The sequence below is a fragment of the Trichosurus vulpecula genome, chromosome 7 (assembly GCF_011100635.1).
Source record: "Trichosurus vulpecula isolate mTriVul1 chromosome 7, mTriVul1.pri, whole genome shotgun sequence".
Classification (NCBI taxonomy): Eukaryota; Metazoa; Chordata; class Mammalia; order Diprotodontia; family Phalangeridae; genus Trichosurus; species Trichosurus vulpecula.
The window spans coordinates 260,959,981-260,980,828 of NC_050579.1; the positions used below are offsets into that span (position 1 = coordinate 260,959,981).

A 20,848-nucleotide genomic window follows, 5' to 3' on the forward strand; every position below is an offset into this window, starting at 1 on the left:
GCCTGGTACTGGTTAAGAAACAGGGGTGTGGATCAGTGGAATAGGATAGGTACACAAGTAGGTGAAATCAACAAGTTTAGCAATCTACTCTTTGATAAACCCAAAGAGGCCAGCTTCTGGGCTAATAATTCACTATTTCACAAAAACTGTTGGGAAAATTGGAAAATGGTAGGGCAAAAACTGGGCATAGACCAGTATCTTATACCATATACCAAAATAAAGTCAAAATGGTTCATGATTTAGGAGTAAAAGTTGATACTCTAAGTAATTTGGGAAAGCAAGGAATAGTTTACTTATCAGATTTGTGGAAAAGTAAAGAATTCATGACCCAACAAGAGATAGAGAGCATTACAAAATGCAAAATGGATAATTTTGATTATGTCAAATTGAAATGTTTTTGTACAAAAAAAGCCAATGCAACAAGAATTAGGAGGGAAGCAGAAAATTGGGAGAAAATCTTTGCAACTAGTATCTCTGATAAAGGCCTCATCTCTAAAATATACAGGGAGCTGAGCCAAATATATAGGAATACAAGCCATTCCCCAATTGAGAAATGGTCAAAGGATATGAACAGGCAGTTTTCAGAGGAAGAAATTAAAGCTATCTACAGGCATATGAAAAAATGCTCTGGATCACTACTGATTAGAGAAATGCAAATCAAAACAACTCTTAGATACCACATCTCTCCTGTCAGATTGGCTAAAATAACAAAACAGGAAAATGATAAATGCTGGAAAGGATGTGGGGAAATTGGAACATTGTTGCATTGCTGGTGGAGTTGTGAGCTGATCCAGCCATTTTGGAGAGCAGTTTGGAACTATGCCCAAAGGGCTATAGAAATGTTCATACCCTTTGACCCAGCAGTACCACTTCTAGGGTTGTATCCCAAAGAAATCACACAAGCGGGAAAAGGACCCATATGTACAAAAATATTTATAGCAGCTCTCTTTGTGGTAGCCAAGAATTGGAAATCAAAGGGATGCCCATCAATTGGGGAATGGCTGAACAAGCTGTGGTATATGAAGGTGATGGAATACTATTGTGCCATAAGAAATGGGGATGATGCAGACTTCATAACAACCTGGAAAAACCTACACGACATAATGCTGAGTGAGCGGAGCAGAGCCAGGAGAACGTTGTGCACAGCCACAGATATATGGATTTCGTGAGGACCAACCCTGACATACTGCGCTTTTCTCAGCAACCTAAGGGGCAAGGACAACCCCAGGGGACTCACGATGGAGAATGCTATCTTTATCCAGAGAAAGAACTTCGAAGTTTGAATATAGATCGAGGCGCACTACATGCTCGCCTTTTTTGCTTCTTTTTTGTTTTTGGGTTTTTTTTTTTTTTTGGTTCTGTTTCTTCTTTCTTATGATTCATTCCATTGGTCAAAATTCTTCTCCACGACTTGACTAGTGCATAAATTAATTCAATGCGAAGTTATACATGACAGTTATATGAGATTCCATGCCGTCTTGGGGAGGGAGGGGGGAGGGAGGGGAGAAAAACTGGAATTCAAAACTATGTAGAACCGTGTGTGGTAAACTAAAAATAAATAAACAAACAAACAAATAAATAAATAAATAAATGACATATCTGGCCTCTACTTGAAAGTATCTAAAGACAGGCAGCCACTATTTGTGAGGCAGTCCACTCCAGTTTTGGAGGGTCTGAATTGTCAAGAAGCCTAAAGCCTAAATCTGCCCCTTTGCAGCTTCCGCCTGGGCTGCTGTTTGGCCCTCTAAGCTCCAACAGAACAAATGTATTCCCTCTTCCAGCTGACAGTCCGGCAATCACATTTCCTGAGTCTTCTTTTCCAGGATAAATATTCCCAGTTCCTTTAACCCATTATATGACATGAACTCAAGGCTCTTCTTCATCCAAGATTTTCAATGTCCTTCTTCAACTGTGTTGTCCGGAATATAGCATTTCAGGATGAGATTCGAAGAGGGCAGAATGCAAAAAGACTTTCCTTACTGCTGAAAGGTATGCCTTCTCTGAACACAGCCCAAGATCATGTTAACTTTTCTCACTAATACATCACACCACATCTGACTCTTTATTGAGCTAACACAGCCAACTGAAACTCTTAGATCTTTTCCAGACAAACACCTTCACTTATGAAGATGATAACTGTTTGATACCCAGTTGTAAAATCTTACTGAATATCACGTAAATAAATTCAACCCAATGCTTTAGCTTATCTTTTTTGGATCCTGACTGTCATCTAGCATGTTAGTTTATCCCTCCCAGCTTAGCATGATTTGTAAATCTGAGAAACATACCAAGCATACTTTTTTGGTAACACTGTTAAGCGGCACAGGTCCTGGGGGTACTCCACTGGAGACCTTCTGCTATGTTAACAATGAATCAACAAAAACTACTTTGAGTCAACCAATTCTGAAGCCGTTCAAATGTACCATCATCTAGTCGGTGCCTCTCTTCTCCACAAACAGTTTTGCTATTATCTGTATCTACAGGAGGAGTGCCAAACTTGTTACCTGAACAAGACTGTGATGCAACTGGGAAATACTGAACAAAATAAAAATACAATAAATCATAAAAAGTATTATACTTTACAACTAAGTTATTGTGTGGCCTGCATGGATCCTTATGGATGGATTAGTGACCCCTTTTTTTGACACTGCTGATTTAGAGCATGGGTCAGCAAACTATAGCCTCATCTGGTCCACTACATGTTTTCATACAGCCCACAAGCTGATATTAAATAGTTCTCCATTTTAAAATAAAAGTTGTATCATGGACCATACAATAACAGGTGGGAAGTCAGATGATCTGGCCCTTGGGCTACAGTGTGCCAGCTCCTGATCTAGAACACTCCCCTTATCCACCCTCCCTGTCAAAAAAAGGAAATACTTTTAGGCTGGCATGACCTATTCTTGATGAAGTCATGCTGGCTCTTTGCAGTCACTGCTCCCTTTTCTAGATGTTCACTAACCATCTTATTATTTATTCTAGAATTTTCTCAGTAACTGAAATCTAGTTCCCTGGCCTCTAATTCACAAACTGTATTCTCTTGCCCTTTTTTTTGAAATTGGAGCACTTGTCCTTTTCCTATCTTGTGGCACACATCTCCTGTTTTCTATGCTTTTTCAGTGATTTAGCAATCCTATCTGCCAGTCCTTTCAGTACCTAAGATGTCCTTTCACATGGGTCAGCTCCTCATTCCTCATTTATCTTGTTGTCAACATGTTAGTCATTTTCGTTCTGTCGTTTCCCCTGTAAATGGCCGTTCTTCTTAGCAGAGGAAACAAGCAAAATAAAAATGGAGCCACTTTTGCTGCCAGTCGTTATTCTCCCATCTACCCCAAGCAAAGCAAACGGCACTGTGCCCCTCTAGGCCACACATTCTCTCTCAATGCCCAGTTCCTCTTGCTCTTCAAACACTCCTAACACTGTGGGATCACAGCCAGTGCGCTTACGCTCATTCTTTGTTACTTGCCCTCTTCTGCATGTCTTTTTAAACAAACCTACACTGGTTACTGAGTTTCCTTTGCACCCACAGAAGTCTTTTTAGACAAACTCTATTTTTCCTTCCTAATTGTCTCCCTCTTGTGTTTTCAGAATTTTGTTCTTGAGCATAACCCATCCCTCCTGGACTGAATTCACCAGAGAACTTTAGTCCATTGGCTCCTATCCATCTTCTGGACTCTATGAAATCTGCTTCCCTCAAATCAAAGGTGCATCTCAAACTACCGCCAAATTTCCTTTCCTCTGTCCCAAATTCTACAAGGGAGTGGTCATTTCCTCCTAGGATTCCTTTCATTTCACTCCAGCAACCAAGTCCTCCCTATTGATGAGAATCAGATCCAGAATGGAATTTCTCTTTGTTGGTTCTATCACCTTTTGAAAGGTGAAATCATCTGTAGAACAGGAACCAAACAGAAGTGCACTGACTGAGGAACGGCTCAGTAAATTGTGATATGAAATGAGGTGGAGTATATGGAATAGAACTGATGGGAAATGAAATTCTATTCTAATTCTATTCTATTCTATTCTAATTCTAACACCTAAGCCTTAATCAGAAGTATTGTGAGAATACCATTCTCCCTTTGCAGAGTTGAGAAGAATACATATGTGGAACAATGCATATGCTGCTGGACTTGCGTTATATGTTGGGTGAGTTTTGCTGAACTGCTTTTCTTTTTTATTCCTGGGAGGTCAAAGATATTATACCAAAATACATATATTTCCACATATATCCCCCCTCAGGTTGGTGGAGGGTAAAGGAACATATTGGGAAAAAGTAAAGACAAAAGATCTCAATTTTTAAAAAAACTCTCAAAATGTAGTTAAAGGACAGCTTTGTCCTAGGGATCCTAAAGAGGCTGACTGTGGGCAAAGGTGCAGTACTTACAATAGCCTGGTTGAATTTGGACTCAATCTCCCCTAGTAACCAGTCGAAGGCTTCCCCGCTTAGTCTGAACTCCTCTGCCATGCGTCTTGAGCACAGAGTGGAGCGCAAGTGAATGTTGAAGAGCAACGTGGCATTTTCCTGTGCCTGACGGCTCAGAGGGTCTTCTCCATTGACAATCACCAATTTCTTACTCAATTCCTTAACACCTGAGGTACAGAACATGGGAGAACATTAGGACTGGGACACCTGTCTTCCAGCCCCCAGCCCAACTTATTCACCTCTGCTCCCACACTCCATTTCTTTCTGAGTCCAGGTGTCCGGACTCCCCACTCACCATCGACAACCTTGATGGGATGCAGGTCCGAGGGGAGGCGGGGGTTGATGTGGAAGATTTTCTGGGCATTCCAAATCATACGGAGTAAGTTACAGGGAAGAACCACCTATGGAGAAAAGGGTGGTGGCAGGATTGCCAATGAGCTGAGCTGACACTACTTGCTAACCACCAAACCAGAGTCCTTCATTCCACACTTCCCCATTTCAACCTCTGCCCTCACCAAGTGTGCCACGAAACTACATCTTACCTTGCTGTCTCCAGTAGGGAAGATGACTCTAAGCACCTCCCTGTCCTCACGCATTCGCTCAAACTCACGCTCCAGCTCATTCTGGATGTGGGCATTACTCAGCACATCCTTCACTAACTCCTCCTGCAGGGTACGCCGCAGCGCTCGCTCATTAGTGTAGTCAAAACGGAACCTGTGCCGTGGGACCAAAGACAGAGAAACTGATGCACCCTAGAGTTTGAGGCGTTTACAAGACAGACCCTCCTGAGAGATGGGAAAAGCATTATCAATGCCCTGTGTGGTCACTGAGCAAAGTATTCTGCTTCTATGAATGAAGGCTCATTCGCTCAACATTTTCTTATTGCACAGTAAAGGGATAACAAAATGGGGTCACCCATACGCAAGCGAGCTGCAAAGCGTAAGGCACGATTTAGGAGCCACACAGAGGGAAAGGATGGACAGGTACGAAAGTATTTAGAGTAGCACTTTTTGTTGCAGCAAAGAAGTGGGAACAAAGTAGGTGCCCATTAACTGGGAAATGGCTGAACAAATTATGGATTAGGATGTGATAGAAGAGCGCGCAGTAAGAAATTAAAGTATGCTCTATGGAGAAAGTGAGCAGAACCAGGACGACCACAACAATGTAAATAAAACACACTCTGAGACGGCAGAATTCTGATCAGTAAAGCAGCCAAACTTAACTTCAGAAGACTGATGATGGAGCATGTCTCATACCTCCTAGCAAAGAAGTGACAAACTCGAGCCATGGAATGACACATCTTCAGACATAACCCAATATGTTCTTTTTTTCCCTTCACTACTGTTTATTGCAAAGGAATGTAGGGAATTGTTGGTACAGGGAGTGTCTGGGTGAGGAAATCCCTCATACCAATGCAGAATGGAACCTTCTCTACAACTTAGATTCTTAAAGAGGTGCCACTGATGCTGTTAAGTGACTTGGCCCAGCCCCTATATGTTATAAATAAGACTTGAATCCAGGTCTTCCTGGCTTTGAGGTATACCCACACTACATCATGCTGTGTCTAAGGATAGGAGCATCAGTGACACAAAAAAAGAATGTCAGTGACACATGAAAAAAATTTCCAAGAAATGAGAAATTATTCATAAAGAGATAAACAGAGTAGTTTTGTTAATATTGTTAAAATACCTTGCCAAATGTGTTAATCCAAGTTATTTCATAAACAATCCTCTTTTCTTTTAGTCTTTGTATATTAAAATGTTCATGTTTGTTTAAATTAAAAATAAAACCAAAAATTTTAGAAGAAAATGAAAGGCACTCTACAAGAAAGAGAAAGTATTGTTTCATTCCACACCTAGTTCTCAATACTCAGGGACATTAGGACTGTGCCACCACTAAGACCTTTGCTTACTCACTTTTTCTCAAAGGCCTTATTGGAAGGCTTGAGGGTTGCCAGGTTCTGGAACTCAACGCTTTCACCAGCCAGTCCATCTTCACCATAACGTAGCTGTACCACCTGGTTGATGGAGTTGCGCACTGTTGCATCATATTTCACCATCACAGACTCCATTGATTTGATCAGACGTCTCTGGATGTAGCCTGATGAAGATATGATTCTATATAAGCTTGAGGCAGAACCACAACTCTTAGCCTATATGTGCTTAGGGACTGAATCATCAACAGTTCCAGGATGTGGAAATGTCTCCATTACATATTTCTAACAGGCTGAGACTAAACCTCTGGAAGGCAGATACATAATGAGAATAAGTCCCCCAAACATCTCTGGCATGAAGCTGCCTAAGACGCTCACCCTCAGCCCTCTCCAAAGTAACAAAAAGGGCGTATTTTTGCTTTACGTTGTTACATAAGATTCACAGGAACAGCGATAGCTTCCAGCAACCTCTGAAGATCTTCTCATGGGCTGCTGGGAGCTAAAGGCCCTGGGTGAAAAAAAACTAAATTTCTTCATGAGGGAATTACAATTCTCAGTCCTCCCAAGATTTCTGGATTAGGTGAAGGCCTCACCAGTTTCAGCTGTTTTGACAGCAGTGTCAATGAGCCCTTCACGCCCACCCATGGCATGGAAGAAGAACTCTGTGGGTGTGAGACCAGCCAAGTAGGAGTTCTCCACGAAGCCTCGGCTCTCAGGACCATAATCATCTTTGATGAAGTGGGGAAGGGTCCGGTGTTTAAAGCCAAAGGGAATCCGCTTGCCTTCTACATTCTGCTGTCCCACTACTGCAATAACCTGAGTGTTGAGAAAAAAGAGTGAGGTTATGTCTGCTGTCCTTTTAAGAATAAGAATGTTCCACTTTCATCTTTAACACCAAGTTTCTCCCTTTTACTCCAAATGCCTGGGTTCTCTCTCTTTCCCCCTTCTCCCTAATATCAATACAGCCCCATTATCTATGAAGAAAAAAAAAAGTCTCCTCACCTGGGAAATATTGATTTTAGAACCCTTTGCTCCTGATACAACCATGGACTTAAAATTATTGTATTCAGACAGGGACTTCTGGGCAGAGGAGCCGGTCTTGTCTCTTGCATCATTAAGGATTCGGTTAACCTGATTTTCAAATGTCTGCCGAAGAGTGTTTCCTGGTGTCGGTTCCAGTTCGTTGTTATGTGCCTTCTCGATCACCTAAGGAAATTATTTTAGAAGGTAGGGGATGAGAAGGACATGGAATAAAGAGGTGCCTGGCTTTAAAAAACCAGCCCCCACTTCACCATACATCTTTGCCTTCCTCATTTTTCTCTTTTAATCTCTGACTATAATGTCTACCACCCCTGTCATTTCCACAACCTTCCCTTCTTCTCTCACCTCTATTACATCTTGCTTGGCTTTCTTGATGGTGTTCTGAATATCCTGGTAGGTCTTGGCATCAGCGATGGAGTCCCCAATGCCAATGGTATGACCTAAGGTTCATGAGTAATATCAGAGACAGTTTCCCCACATGGGGTGGAGATGAGCTATACAGTTTGAGGAGTCAGTATGGAGAACCCTTTAAGACCCAAGTGGGTATAGAAAGAACCCAGGAAGAAGGTGAGAAGAAAGAGGTGTGTAAAGAAAGCTAGCAGCAAGGAGTGGGAGAGATAGCATTAAATAAAAAGCCTCCTGCCCTGTATCCTCACCTTCTATGAGAAGCCAGTTATTAATGACTGTCTGAATGTTGGAGTAAAAGAGACGGGTAGTGTCATGGCCCATCTCTAGGTATGAGATATGGACAAGTGATCCAGCTGATGTGCCCAGAGACTTCTTGCACAGAATCCCCATGATCAGCTCCCCATTCTCCACTACCACCTAGGAACAAAGCAATTAACAATTTGGTCGCCTACATTTCAACGTTTCTACACCCTTCGTGAATCCTGGCATTTGGCCTCACCTTGGTGTCCCCAGGAGAGATGTGCTTGTAAGGACCACTGTCTTCATCATCAGGGTGAGTGCTGTGGGTTCGGATACAGTTGATGTGCCCAGGCACAATAAGAGAGAAGATCTGTTTTCCCGTCCACAAAGGTCGGGGTTTCAATATGGCTGGTTGGGGTACCTTCCCATCCCATGTTGAAAGGAACATCAATAAATTCATCACTTCACCCTGTGGGAGAAAAGGAAGATTTGAGCACTATGCAAGGCCTTAATTCACAGGTCTATACCCCACAAACTTGGCCCCAAATTCGACTACACCAAAGACAGGCAACTTGATCAATGGCAGGAATCAGAATTAATCAGTGTCTACTGACAAAAAACCAAGCATGAGGAAGAGGAGGAAGAGGAGAAGGTAGTTTTGAGCCAAAGATCAATTCAACTTTTGTAACTCCCAAGTCACTCACCCTCTCTAGGAAGACGTCTCTCTTGGTGAACTTTCGCACCGCTGTAAGTGTATCTTGCACAATACCCATGACAGGTCGGTTACTCTGAGGTGTAACAATCATTCGGGGCACCATGGCCAGTTCCTGGATCTCGGCTCTAGTCTCTAGAGACTGTGGTAAGTGCAGGTTCATCTCATCCCCATCAAAGTCTGCATTGTAGGGTGTTGTCACACTGATGAAAACACATGGATTCAATATCTGGATTAGGGCCTAAGCAAATTACTCTAATCCTTACTCTTTTCACCAGTACTACTTTCTCTAAGGGATTCGAGTGTTTGATCCTTGAACTGACCTGAGATTCAGGCGGAACGTGGACCAAGGCAAGATGCGGACCCTGTGACCCATCATGGACATCTTGTGTAGTGTTGGCTGCCGGTTGAAGATGACAATGTCCCCATCACACATATGACGCTCTACCTGAGGAAGAAGGTGGGAAATGTGTCAATAAAACAGTATTGTTTCCATCTGTAATCCCTAGAGACTCCTATTTTTTCCTTCAGTTCTGTCTCCTTTACCCTTACTACTCACTATGCATGACTACTGCCCAATGGTAGTATCTCCTTATGTGCTCTAGGGTGATGGAGACACAAAGTGATTTCTCAATAACCTTCTAACGCTATGAACTATGGGACGCAGAGCCATTCTATGAGGTATCCTAGTTGAGGAACATGACAGAGGCATCTAAGTACCTTGTAGCCAGTTTGCAGGTGGAGGTCGCTAGGCTTGGGGTGGAAGCGTAGATCAATTCGGTCACCATTATCCCGGATGATGTACTTGGCTCCAGGGTACTGGCTGTTCCCCCTCCGTACCAGCTCTTGAAGCCTAAGGACAGGGGAAGATATGGCTCAGGTTCTCCCTTTCTACCAAATAAGGCTTCCCTTTCCTAAGGATATCCCCATTGTCTGAAAGGGGAAAGAATAACATTAACTCCTCCCTAATTTCACATGCCTTCCCCTCTCTGTCCCTAATCCCAGCTCCATCCTTGTTCTCTCCTCTTAAAAAAACCACACTAATCACATTAGTCACTTTGGACACCCTGACAAGTTTCCTCATATGTTCTTAAGCATTTCTCTTAAAAGTACCCATGATCCTAATCTTCCATGGCTCCTATGGTCACACCTGTCAATGTTGAAGGGGGTGACGATTTCTGCAAAGGTCATGTTGGCAGCAATAGAACGAGGCACGCCCACTTGGTCGATGGAAAGGTTAGGATCAGGTGTGATGACTGTGCGGGCTGAAAAGTCCACCCGCTTGCCCATCAGATTACCACGGACTCGCCCTTCTTTGCCCTTCAACCGCTGCTTCAGGGACTTGAGGGGCCTACCTGACTTCTGCATTGCCTGAGGGGAAGAGATCAAAGTGGGGAGAGTGAGTCCAGCAATTCTTATTATCTCTCAGCTCAGACTTCTAGAAATCTCTGTTCTGTGCTTCCTCCCCCCATTATCAAGCTCTAGGAGTCCTCACTCTGCCAGTCTCATCTTCTAATAGGTCTTACCGACTCTTACTAGCTAGTCACTCCTAATCTCCTTTTCTGCTGTCTCCCAAGACCACATACTTTACTCACCCTGGGCAGGCCAGGCAGCTCATTGTCCACCATGGTGGCCACATGGAACTGCAGCAACTTCACATCCTCTGCAATCACGTGAGCAGCGGCTCCATTTTGCTCATTCCGCCGCAGCTGGTTGTTGATCTTCACAATGTCAGCCAACTTGTGTGTCAGGTCATCCTGGAGAGAAGAGGCTACAAGCTTAAGGCTTAAGGGGACTCGGGCATCAATGGGCTCTCCCCACCACATTTTTTCTCCCTGCCCCTCCTTCCCTGCAACATTCTGACCTGGTTACGGGCAGAGCCCTGCATAACGACAGCAGGCCGCACAGAGAGAGGGGGAACAGGGAGCACGGTGACAATCATCCACTCGGGCCGAGCATAGCGTGGCTCCATGCCCAACACGAAACACTCCTCATCTGAAATACGCTTGAAAATCTCATGTACACGCTCAGGACTTAGCAAGATTTTCTTTTCCTGTGAGTCCTCATTGACGTGCTTCCACTCTGCATACAGCTCCAATCCTGTGCGCCGAATCCGAGGTTGGTACCTCCCACATCCACCATGGCCCTGCAGGAGAAAGGAGCAGTAAAACGGGTCAGAACCAAGGCATACTACCTCTCCTGGCTTTTCCTCTGTTATTCCCCTGCCTCACTACCTTTCCCCTTTCTCATCCCCATCCTTCTCCTTCGTCGCTAGCTGGATCCTGTCTCTTCTCTTTTCTCCCAAAGCCCTTCCTTCCCTCAGGGTCCCCAGAAAGCATCTGTTACCTTTTCTTTGGTAAGATCCTCATCGCCTTCAGGCTGCTCCACTCCAAACTTGTTGTCCATTTCCTCACCTCCCTCACAGATATTCTTGCCTTTGCAGAGGTCATAGACATGGGTGAGTCGTTTCTTTGGTTGTCCTTTTGACTTACCCAGTATATCTTTGATTTTGGGATTGTTCTGAGGATGAAAGACCAGGGTGGTCAAGGAGACTGCACTGCCATCATCTCTCTCCACCCCTGCCTTTGAGCCCACTCCCCTACTCACTGAGTCCACAAGCAACTTGGAACAGAAGAAGCAGACACAGCGCAGAACTTTCATTGTCTTCACCAAGAAACCCACATGGAACACAGGCTTAGCCAGCTCAATGTGCCCAAAGTGGCCAGGACATTCTGTCATGTTCCCTGTAGGACCACATAAACTCAGCCTTTCAATTCACTTCCCTCTTTTCAGAGGCTCTCTGACCCCAGCCTTCATTTTCCCCCAACAACCCATCAACCCATGCATGCACACAATGTACCAAGGTCCCCTTTCCTTAAACAACCATTTCCTGATTTCCTAGCACTTGCCTGCACACGTCTGACAGCGTCCTGTCCGCTCAATCACGCCTTGCCTGGGATCCATCAGTCCCCCAAGCTTGGGGCGCCCCCCCTCCGTTGTCTCAGGGTACTTGATGCCACCTTCGGTCACGGACATCCGTTTCTGAGGGGAGGAACAAAGAAAAAGAAGAATTAAGATGTCTGGGTTTCTGGAGTTCCTGAAGCAGAGATGGGTGGATGTAGCCACACAAAATTCTATATTAGGTTCATTAGAATAAATGGGACCTGAGAGGAATGAATAAAGCATTTATTAAGCACCTACTATATGCAAAGCACATAAAAAGAATAGAAACTGGTTAAAAAAGTCACAGTCCTTTGTCTTTAGGAGAGAAAGAGGTGTCTAGGAAGGTCTCTTTTAGTTATTGTTTAGTTACACCAGAAGGCTAGAACATATCAATCTATGTGCTTGGCCCAAACAGCTACCACAGTTCAGGGATAAGAAAACCCTTAGGGTTTGGTGCTATATAACTCAGATGCGCAGAGCTTGGCTAAAGGTGCCCCTATTCCCTCTGGCCTTGCCTACTCCAACAGTCACCACTTCTCTCTTATGAAGCCCACATATCTCTCTCCCCACTGGCTCCCTCCCATCTGCCTAAAACCCTTCCTGAACTTTTCTACCGTACCCCCCTTTGCCATCCCATCACTTTCTTCCCTTTCACAGAGTAGGACATTCCAACACACAAAGTAAATATTTAATAAGATGATGTAGTGGGAAAAGCTCAGGATTTAAACAGGAGAAAGACTCGTGTGAAAATTCTGCCTCTTACAATTACTAGTCGTATCTTTACCTTACTCTAAGTCCCACTTTCCACATCTGTAAAACAAGGACACCTGTTGTAAATTTAGAGCTGTTGCAAGAATCAAAGGAGATAATATCAACAGGCATCTTATAAGCAAATGTGAGGAATTGTGCCAAGTGATGGGCATACAAAGACAATCCTGAAGCTCTAGAGAAGCTTATTTATATTCTAACAGGGGAGACAATACATACCTGTACAGAATAAATACAAAGTAGGGAGTTGTATAAACACTCTGGAAAACTTAATGTGTTATTTTTACCCCCCCAACTTCATGAAAAAGAATTTCTATGCATGATCCTTACTCGTCTAGAACAGCTCTCACAAGTCTTCAATGACAAACACAAATGGGCCCTGGACATTCTGGCCCTGTCTCCTTTCTTTTTTTTATTTAATTTATTTAATATATTTAGTTTTCAGCATTGATTTTCACAAGAGTTTGAATCACAAATTTTCTCCCCATTTCTATTCTCCCCCCCACTCCAAGATGGCGTATATTCTGGATGCCCTGTTCCCCAGTCAGCCCTCCCTTCTGTCACCCCACTCCCCTCCCATCCCCTTTTCCCTTCTTTCCTCGTAGGGTAAATTTCTATGCCCCATTGCCTGTGTATCTTATTTTCTAGTTGCATGAAAAAACTTTTTTTTTGTTTTTGAACATCTGTTTTTAAAACTTTGAGTTCCAAATTCTCTCCCCTCTTCCCTTCCCACCCACCCTCCCTAAGAAGGCAAGCAATTCAACATAGGCCACATGCGTATCATTATGTAAAACCCTTCTACAATACTCATGATGTGAAAGACTAACTATATTTTGCTCCTTCCTAACCCATCCCCGTTTATTGAATTTTCTCCCTTGACCCTGTCCCTTTTCGAAAGTGTTTGTTTTTGATTACCTCCTCCCCCATCTGCCCTCCCTTTTATCATCCCCGCCTTTTTTATCTTCTTCCTTCTTCTTTCCTGTGGGGTAAGATACCCAATTGAATGTGTATGGTATTCCCTCCTCAGGTCAAATCTGAACTGAGCCAGATTCACTCATTTCCCCTCACCTGCCTTCTTTTTCTCTTCCCACAGAACTGCTTTTTCTTGCCACTTTTATGCGAGATAATTCATCCCATTCTATCTCTCCTTTTCTCCCTCTCTCAATATATTCCTCTCTCATCCCTTAATTTGATTTTATTTCTTTTAGATATCATCCCTTCATCTTCAACTTACTCTATGCCCTCTCCCTCTCTCTCTACACACACACACACACACACACACACACACACACACACACACACACACATATGCATATTCCCTTCAGCTACCCTAATACTGAGGTCTCATGAATCATACACATCATCTTTCCATGTAGGAATGTAAACAAAACAGTTCAACTTTAGTAAGTCCCTTGCAATTTCTTTTACTTGTTCTTTTTCTTGTTTACCTTTTCATGCTTCTCTTAATTCTTGTGTTTGAAAGTCAAATTTTCTATTCAGCTCTGGTCTTTTCACTGAGAAAGCTTGAAAGTCTTCTATTTTATTGAAAGTCCATATTTTACCTTGGAGCATGATACTCAGTTTTGCTGGGTAGGTGATTCTTGGTTTTAATCCTAGCTCCATTGACCTCCAGAATATCGTATTCCAAGCCCTTTGATCTCTTAATGTAGAAGCTGCTAGATCTTGAGTTATTCTGATTGTGTTTCCATAATACTCAAATTGTTTCTTTCTGGCTGCTTGAAGTATTTTCTCCTTGATCAGGGAGCTCTGGAATTTGGTGACAATATTCCTAGGAGATTTCTTTTTGGGATCTATTTGAGGAGGTGATCTTTGGATTCTTTCAATTTCTATTTTGCTCTGTGGCTCTAGAATATCAGGGCAGTTCTCCTTGATAATTTCTTGAAAGATGATATCTAGGCTCTTTTTTTGATCATGGCTTTCAGGTAGTCCAACAATTTTTAAATTATCTCTCCTGGATCTATTTTCCAGGTCAGTGGTTTTTCTAATGAGATATTTGACATTGTCTTCCACTTTTTCATTCCTTTGGTTCTGTTTTATATCTTGATTTCTCAAGTCACTAGCTTCCACTTGCTCCAATCTAATTTTTAAGGTAGTATTTTCTTCAGTGGTCCTTTGGACCTCCTTTTCCATTTGGCTAATTCTTCCTTTCAAGGCATTCTTCTCCTCATTGGCTTTTTGGAGCTCTTTTGCCATTTGAGTTAGTCTATTTTTAAGGTGTTATTTTCTTCAGTATTTTTTGGGTCTCCTTTAGCCAGTCATTGACTTGTTTTTCATGGTTTTCTCACATCATTCTCATTTCTCTTCCCAATTTTTCCTCTACTTCTCTAACTTGCTTTTCCAAATCCTTTTTGAGCTCTTCCATGGCCTGAGACCAGTTCATGTTTTTCTTGGAGGCTTTTGTTGTAGGCTCTTTGACTTTGTTGACTTCTTCTGGCTGTATGTTTTGGTCTTCTTTGTCACCAAAGAAAGATGCCAAAGTCTGGGACTGAATCTGGGTGCGTTTTTGCTGCCCGGCCATGTTCCCGGCCAACTTACTTGACCCTTGAGTTTTTCAGCGGGGTATGACTGCTTGTAAAGAGCACTTTGTTCCAAGCTTGGGGAGGAATGCGCCAGCTCTGCCACACCAGCACTCCTCCTTCCCCAAGAACCCCCAAGCCCGACTGGACTCAGATCTTCAGCAGGCTCTTCACTCCTGCTCTGATCCGCCACTTAATTCCTCCCACCAGGTGGGCCTGGGGCTGGAAGCAACTGCAGCTGTAGTTCTGTAGCTGCCCCACCTCCGCTGCCCCCGAGGCGGTGGCTGAACCCCGAACTCCTTCCACTCCCTGCAGCTTTTCCCACTAACCTTCTCTGTTGTCTTTGGTGTTTGCGGGTTGAGAAGTCTGGTAACTGCCGCAGCTCACTGATTCAGGGCGCTAGGGCACGTTCCGCCCAGCTCCTGGTCTGGTTGGTCCGTGCTGCCCACGCTGGGCTCTGCTCCTCTCCGCTCTGCTCCCAGCTCCATGCAGGATAGACCTTACCCAGAGACCATCCAGGCTGTCCTGGGCTAGAGCCCTGCTTCCCTCCGCTATTTTGTGAGTTCTGCAGTTCTTCTCTGTTGTCTTTGGTGTTTGTGGGTTGAGAAGTCTGGCAACTGCCACAGCTCACTGATTCAGGCTCTAGGGTCCGCTCCGCCCAGCTCCTAGTCTGGTTGGTCCATGCAGCCCACACTGGGCTCTGCTCTGCTCCGCTCCCAGCTCTGTGTAGGATAGATCTCACCCAGCAACCATCCAGGCTGTCCCGGGCTGGAGCCCTGCTTCTCTCTGCTATTTTTGGGTTCTGCAGTTCCAGAATTGGTTCAGAGCCATTTTTTATAGGTTTTTGGAGGGACCTGGCGGGGAGCTCACACTAGTCCCTGTTTTCCAGTCGCCATCTTGATCTTCTGTCAGCCCTGTCTCCTTTTGAGAGTTTGTCGTCCGCAAATACGATTTTGGCAGTCTTTTTATACTGTCTTGGACAGGATGAAGGTTGCCTTTTAAAAATTCTATCACTTGTGCAAGCATTGATAGACCTCTCACTACCCCTCCACTAAATAATTTTTAATGAAAAAACTAAACCCTCATAAGACATATGCAAAGTCCAGCAAAACAGTGCATATGCTTCTTTCTGCACTACAAGTCTATCACCCCTCTGGCAGGAAGTGACTAGTGTGTTTCATCATCAGTCCTCCGGACTTTTGGTTTATCACTGCCTTTATCAAGAGTGCAAAGTCTTTCCAGGTTGTTTGTTTTTATAACGTCATTTGTTATCATAAATTTGTAATGCTGTTGGTTGTTTCAGTTCTGTTCACTCTCTCTGCATCAGTTTGCAGAAGTCTTCCCAGTTTGCTCTGAAACGGTTTCCTTTCCTTATTTCTCATTGCAAGATAATACTCCATTACATTCACATACAGTTTGTTTAGTCTTTCTCCAGCTGGTGGGCGCCCCCTTAGTTTCCAGTTACTATGGAAAGGTCTGCTAAAAATGTTTTTGTACATATGGTCCTTTTCCTTTGATATCTTTGGGGCGTAAGTGGTACAACTGAGTCAAAGTTTAGTAGCTTTGGGAGCACAGTTCCAAACTGAATTTTCCACAATATCTGCACTAGCACAGTCTCGCCAACAATGCATTAATATGCTTTTTCACCAGTAGCCCTTCCAATATTTGTCATTTTTGCCCATCTGATGGGTAAAAGCGGAACCTTTCATTTTCATTATTTAATAGTGATTTAGAGTATTTTTTCACCACTGTTGATAGCTTAGATTTATTTCCTCCTTTGAAAAATGCCTTTGATTATTTAGCTATTAGAGAATGGTTCTTAGTCTTTTAAATTTGATTCTGTTATTTAATAAGGTATACAAAAAAATACATATACACTTTACCAGTCCATAACTGTGACATCTTCACTTTATCAAAAATAAATGAAGCAGTTAACAAGCAAAGCGTGTGTACATTTAGGGGGAAACACTTTTGCGGGGGGCTAGAAAGCCAATTTGCGTATTTTGGATAAGAGACCACCACCAGAGGCTGCCAAGATTTTTCCTCAGGTACCTTTTCCCCTTTAATTTTAACTGCATTAAATTTGTGCAGAAACTCTTAAATTTTATATAATCAAAATCATGTGCTTTATCTTCTGTGATGTTTTCTATTACTTGTTAGTCAGTAATTCTTTCTCTACCTACTGGTCTGAAAGGTAGTTTCTTCCTTGCACTTCTTATTTGTTATTTTCTGTGTTCATCATTTATTCATGTGAACTTTATCTTGGTATACATAGCTAATTTCTGCCAGACTCTTTCCAGTTTTCCTAGCAGTTTTTGTAAAATAGTCTTCACCCCAGCAACTGGGGTCTTTGGGCTTATCAAAAATAGTGCTACTATGTTCATTTGTTTCCATATGTTAGGCAATTAATATGTTCTACCGATCTATCTCTTTATTTTTTAACTAGTACCAAATCACTGTGATGATTACTGCTCTGTATTACTGCTAGGCGCCTCCTTCCTAATTTTTTAATTATTACTCTTGAGATTCTTGACGTTTTGTTCCTCCATATAAATTTCATCATTTCTTTTAGCTCTATAAAGTAATCCTCGGTAGTTTGGTATGGCACTTCATAAGCAAATAAATTTAGGCAGCAGTGTTGTCATATTAGTTTGACCTACTCATAAGCAATTAATATCTTTTCAATTACTTGAGTCCATCTTTATTTCTGAATAATTTTACAGGTGGATTCATATGGTTTTTTCCTGGGTATGTCTTGGTAGATACGTTCCCAATCATAGTTATTTTTCTCTCTCGTCTTGCTGAGTTTTTGCTGCCCTCTAGGTCCTTGAGTGTGGCCCTTTGAATCCAAACTTCACAGAACAAGGATTTGTTCTGTGAAGTTTGGATTCAAAGGTAATATCAGCGGGCCAGCACTACTGGGGGGATGGGAAAGGCCTCCTGCAGAAGGTAGGGTAATATGGTAATATGCTGATGATTCAACTCTGCTGAATTTATTTAGTTGTCTAGAGTTTCCTAAGCCAAATGTTCTATCATCTGCAAAAAGTGATCATTTTGCTTCCTCTTTGCTTATGTGTCTTCCCTTGATATAATTTTTCTTATTGTTATAGCTGTTTATTAATAATTGGCATACTTTATTTGTGACCTTAAAAGGCCTCTAACTTTCCCCCATTATAATGTTTGCCCTTGGTTTTACATTTTACTATAAAGGAAGTTTGATTTAGTCCTGTGAATCTAGTGTTTTTAAACAAAAATAGGTGTTGGAAGCTTGCTGAATGCCTTTTCAGTGTATACTGATATAATTATGCAGTCCTTATTATTTGATTAAAATTATGTGTTTTCCTTATGTTGAACCAACTCTGAATTCCTGGTATATATCCAACCTGATCATATTGTACAATCTAATATATTAGCCTATTTGCTAATATTAATTTAAAATTTTTGTATTAATGCTCATTAGGATTATTGTTAGGGTTTATTTCTGTTTTGTCTCTCACTGATTTAGGTATAAAGACTGTATAACACAGAAAAAGACTGAAAAGGTCTTTTCTATTACAGCAAAGAGTTTATGTAATACCCTCTTTTAAACAATCAGACTAACTTAATCTAATTTATTAGGCTCCATTCCCCATCCCCAGCTCCTTAAAAAAAAAAACAAAAAAAAAACGGGGCAGCCAGGTGGCACAGTGAGTAGAGCACCAGCCCTGGAGTCAGGAAGACCTGAGTTCAAATCAGGCCTCAGATACTTGACACACTTACTAGCTGTGTGACCTTGGGCAAGTCACTTAACCCCAATTGCCCTGCCTTCTTCCCTCCAAAAAACAAAACAAAACAAAAAAATCAATTCAGTGGGGCTTTCTGGCTATCAATTTTATTATCTCTTCTTTAATTTGCAGAATTTCTACTTTGTTGCTTAGTTGGGGGGTGGAAGTGGGGGCGTTGAAGTGTTGTTCAGGTTTTTTAAGTTGTTATGTCTAAGTCATTGATTTATTCTTTCCCTCTTTTCTGAATTAAACATTTAGATGTAAGATTTGTCTTAAGAATTGTTTTAGCTGTATCTCTTATACTTTGGTAGGAGACCTACTGTCATTTTCTTCATGAGATAGTCTTGTTTCTATCAATTGGTTTTTTGACCCACCAGTTCTTTACAATGTTTAATTTTCAACTGCTTTTAAATTCTTCCTTTAAGGTCCTTTTATTGAATTATGATAAATAAATTATTTATTTAGGATTTTTACTTCTCTACATTTTTTGGTGATGTCCCAAAACATTATCAATTTTTAAAAGGTAAAATATACAACTGAGAAATAATCAACAGAGACTTATTATTTCTAATTTTTCTAGCATTCTAGTCAGGTGATTAACTTATCTTGTCATTAGATTTGTCTAGGTCTAAAAAGGGATACAGTAAGATTTCCCCTCTACTATAAATTTACTATTTCTTCTTCCAATTCCATTAACTTTTGCTTTACATATCCAGATGCTATGTTAAGTATTGATACAGATTTATTATCTATGGTGCCTTTAAGCAAAAAGTAATTTCCCCACAGAGCAATTTTTACCAAACCTTATCTGAAATCATGATTACTACCTGATTTTTTTTGTTCAGCTGAAGCATGAAATGATTTTGCTTCGGCCTCTTATTTTAACTATATGTGAATCTTTTTATTTTAAATATGTTTCTTATAAACACATTATCAAGACAAACTCAATTCATTCACTAAGTGGTTATGATTGTTAGCCATCTATTTCCTCCAGTCTGTACTCTTGCGCCTTTTTTTTCTTTGTTCCCACCCTTTTCTTCATAAATAAGGTGGCAACAGAGAGTTTGCCTGACACAGCTTGTTTTCTGCTCTGTTGAAGCTCTTCTCTTTCTTTTGGCTTGATCCTGAACCCAGGTTTTTACTTTCTTTCCTTGACACCTTCCACCCATTGCCATTTCTCTACAACATAAGAGTTTGTTTTGCTTATGACTATTGCCTCACGAATCCTGCCCTCTCTCCTCTATACCCCTCCCCTGTTCTTTCTTATTTCCACACCAACATACGCATGTGTAGGGAGAAGACGTATAAATGTGCTCAATACTTATCTCATGTACCTCTATTACGTCATCATATTTTCCCCTCCCTTACTCCTTTCTTCCAGGTAATAATCTCTTGTCTCTCCCATCTCTAGCTTCTCCTGAGACCATCAAAACAGAACAAAGCCACCCATGGATCCTCTGTTATATTCTTTTTCTATATATTATGATTGAGTACATTTTTTTCTTAACCCCCAATAGCATGTAAACAATCCATCCCTGTACATCCTTTACAATTAAAAAAGTGTGTGCCTTTCTATGTTTCTCTTGGCTACTGTTATCTACTTAGTTCTAACCTTTTCATCAGGAATATTTAGAAATCTTCTATTTCTTTAAGGGTTTTCAATTATCTGTCCTTGGCCTGGATTACTTATATTTCTTGCATTTTCTTAAATAGCTTGGTTTTAATATTTGTTGGTCTTACTGAGTCATTTTGGTCCATTCTAATTTTCAATGCATTCGAGTCCTAAGTAAGTTTTCCCACCACCTGTTCTGGTGTCAATTATCCTAGATATTCCAGTGTTTCCCTCTTGTTTCTTTTCTTCTGGGTACTCTTTATAATCTTCATGGCCAAGTTTTTGTTTTTGTTTTTTTTCCTCTGAGGCTCTACTGGGAATTGTGGGGTTCTTCCTCCTCAAGGTTTACCCCCTGGGCATTTCTTAGTCCAAGGTATTTCCTAATTAATAGCAGCAACATATTCAACTTGATGCCCTAATCTTAACAGCCTCAACGTCTAGGTTGGGGGATCTGCTTCTGCTCCACCGAA

The 20,848-nt window shown here is 41.9% G+C and overlaps 1 protein-coding gene across 1 annotated transcript in view; it reads right to left on the minus strand.

The window, feature by feature from the left end:
* Window positions 1-20,848, minus strand: part of POLR2A (RNA polymerase II subunit A) — a 36,645-nt gene that overhangs the window by 7,647 nt on the left and 8,150 nt on the right. Inside the window, exons 2-19 of the mRNA XM_036766857.1 lie at window positions 11,664-11,796; window positions 11,362-11,498; window positions 11,101-11,274; window positions 10,619-10,900; window positions 10,350-10,511; window positions 9,905-10,125; window positions 9,475-9,607; window positions 9,078-9,202; window positions 8,747-8,957; window positions 8,302-8,511; window positions 8,051-8,219; window positions 7,740-7,834; window positions 7,356-7,559; window positions 6,947-7,169; window positions 6,337-6,520; window positions 4,963-5,134; window positions 4,716-4,821; window positions 4,382-4,587 (exon numbers count right to left, since the gene is read on the minus strand). Of these exons, the coding sequence (XP_036622752.1) occupies window positions 4,382-4,587; window positions 4,716-4,821; window positions 4,963-5,134; window positions 6,337-6,520; window positions 6,947-7,169; window positions 7,356-7,559; window positions 7,740-7,834; window positions 8,051-8,219; window positions 8,302-8,511; window positions 8,747-8,957; window positions 9,078-9,202; window positions 9,475-9,607; window positions 9,905-10,125; window positions 10,350-10,511; window positions 10,619-10,900; window positions 11,101-11,274; window positions 11,362-11,498; window positions 11,664-11,796 (3,147 nt within the window). The remainder of the gene's footprint in view (window positions 1-4,381; window positions 4,588-4,715; window positions 4,822-4,962; window positions 5,135-6,336; window positions 6,521-6,946; window positions 7,170-7,355; window positions 7,560-7,739; window positions 7,835-8,050; window positions 8,220-8,301; window positions 8,512-8,746; window positions 8,958-9,077; window positions 9,203-9,474; window positions 9,608-9,904; window positions 10,126-10,349; window positions 10,512-10,618; window positions 10,901-11,100; window positions 11,275-11,361; window positions 11,499-11,663; window positions 11,797-20,848) is intronic.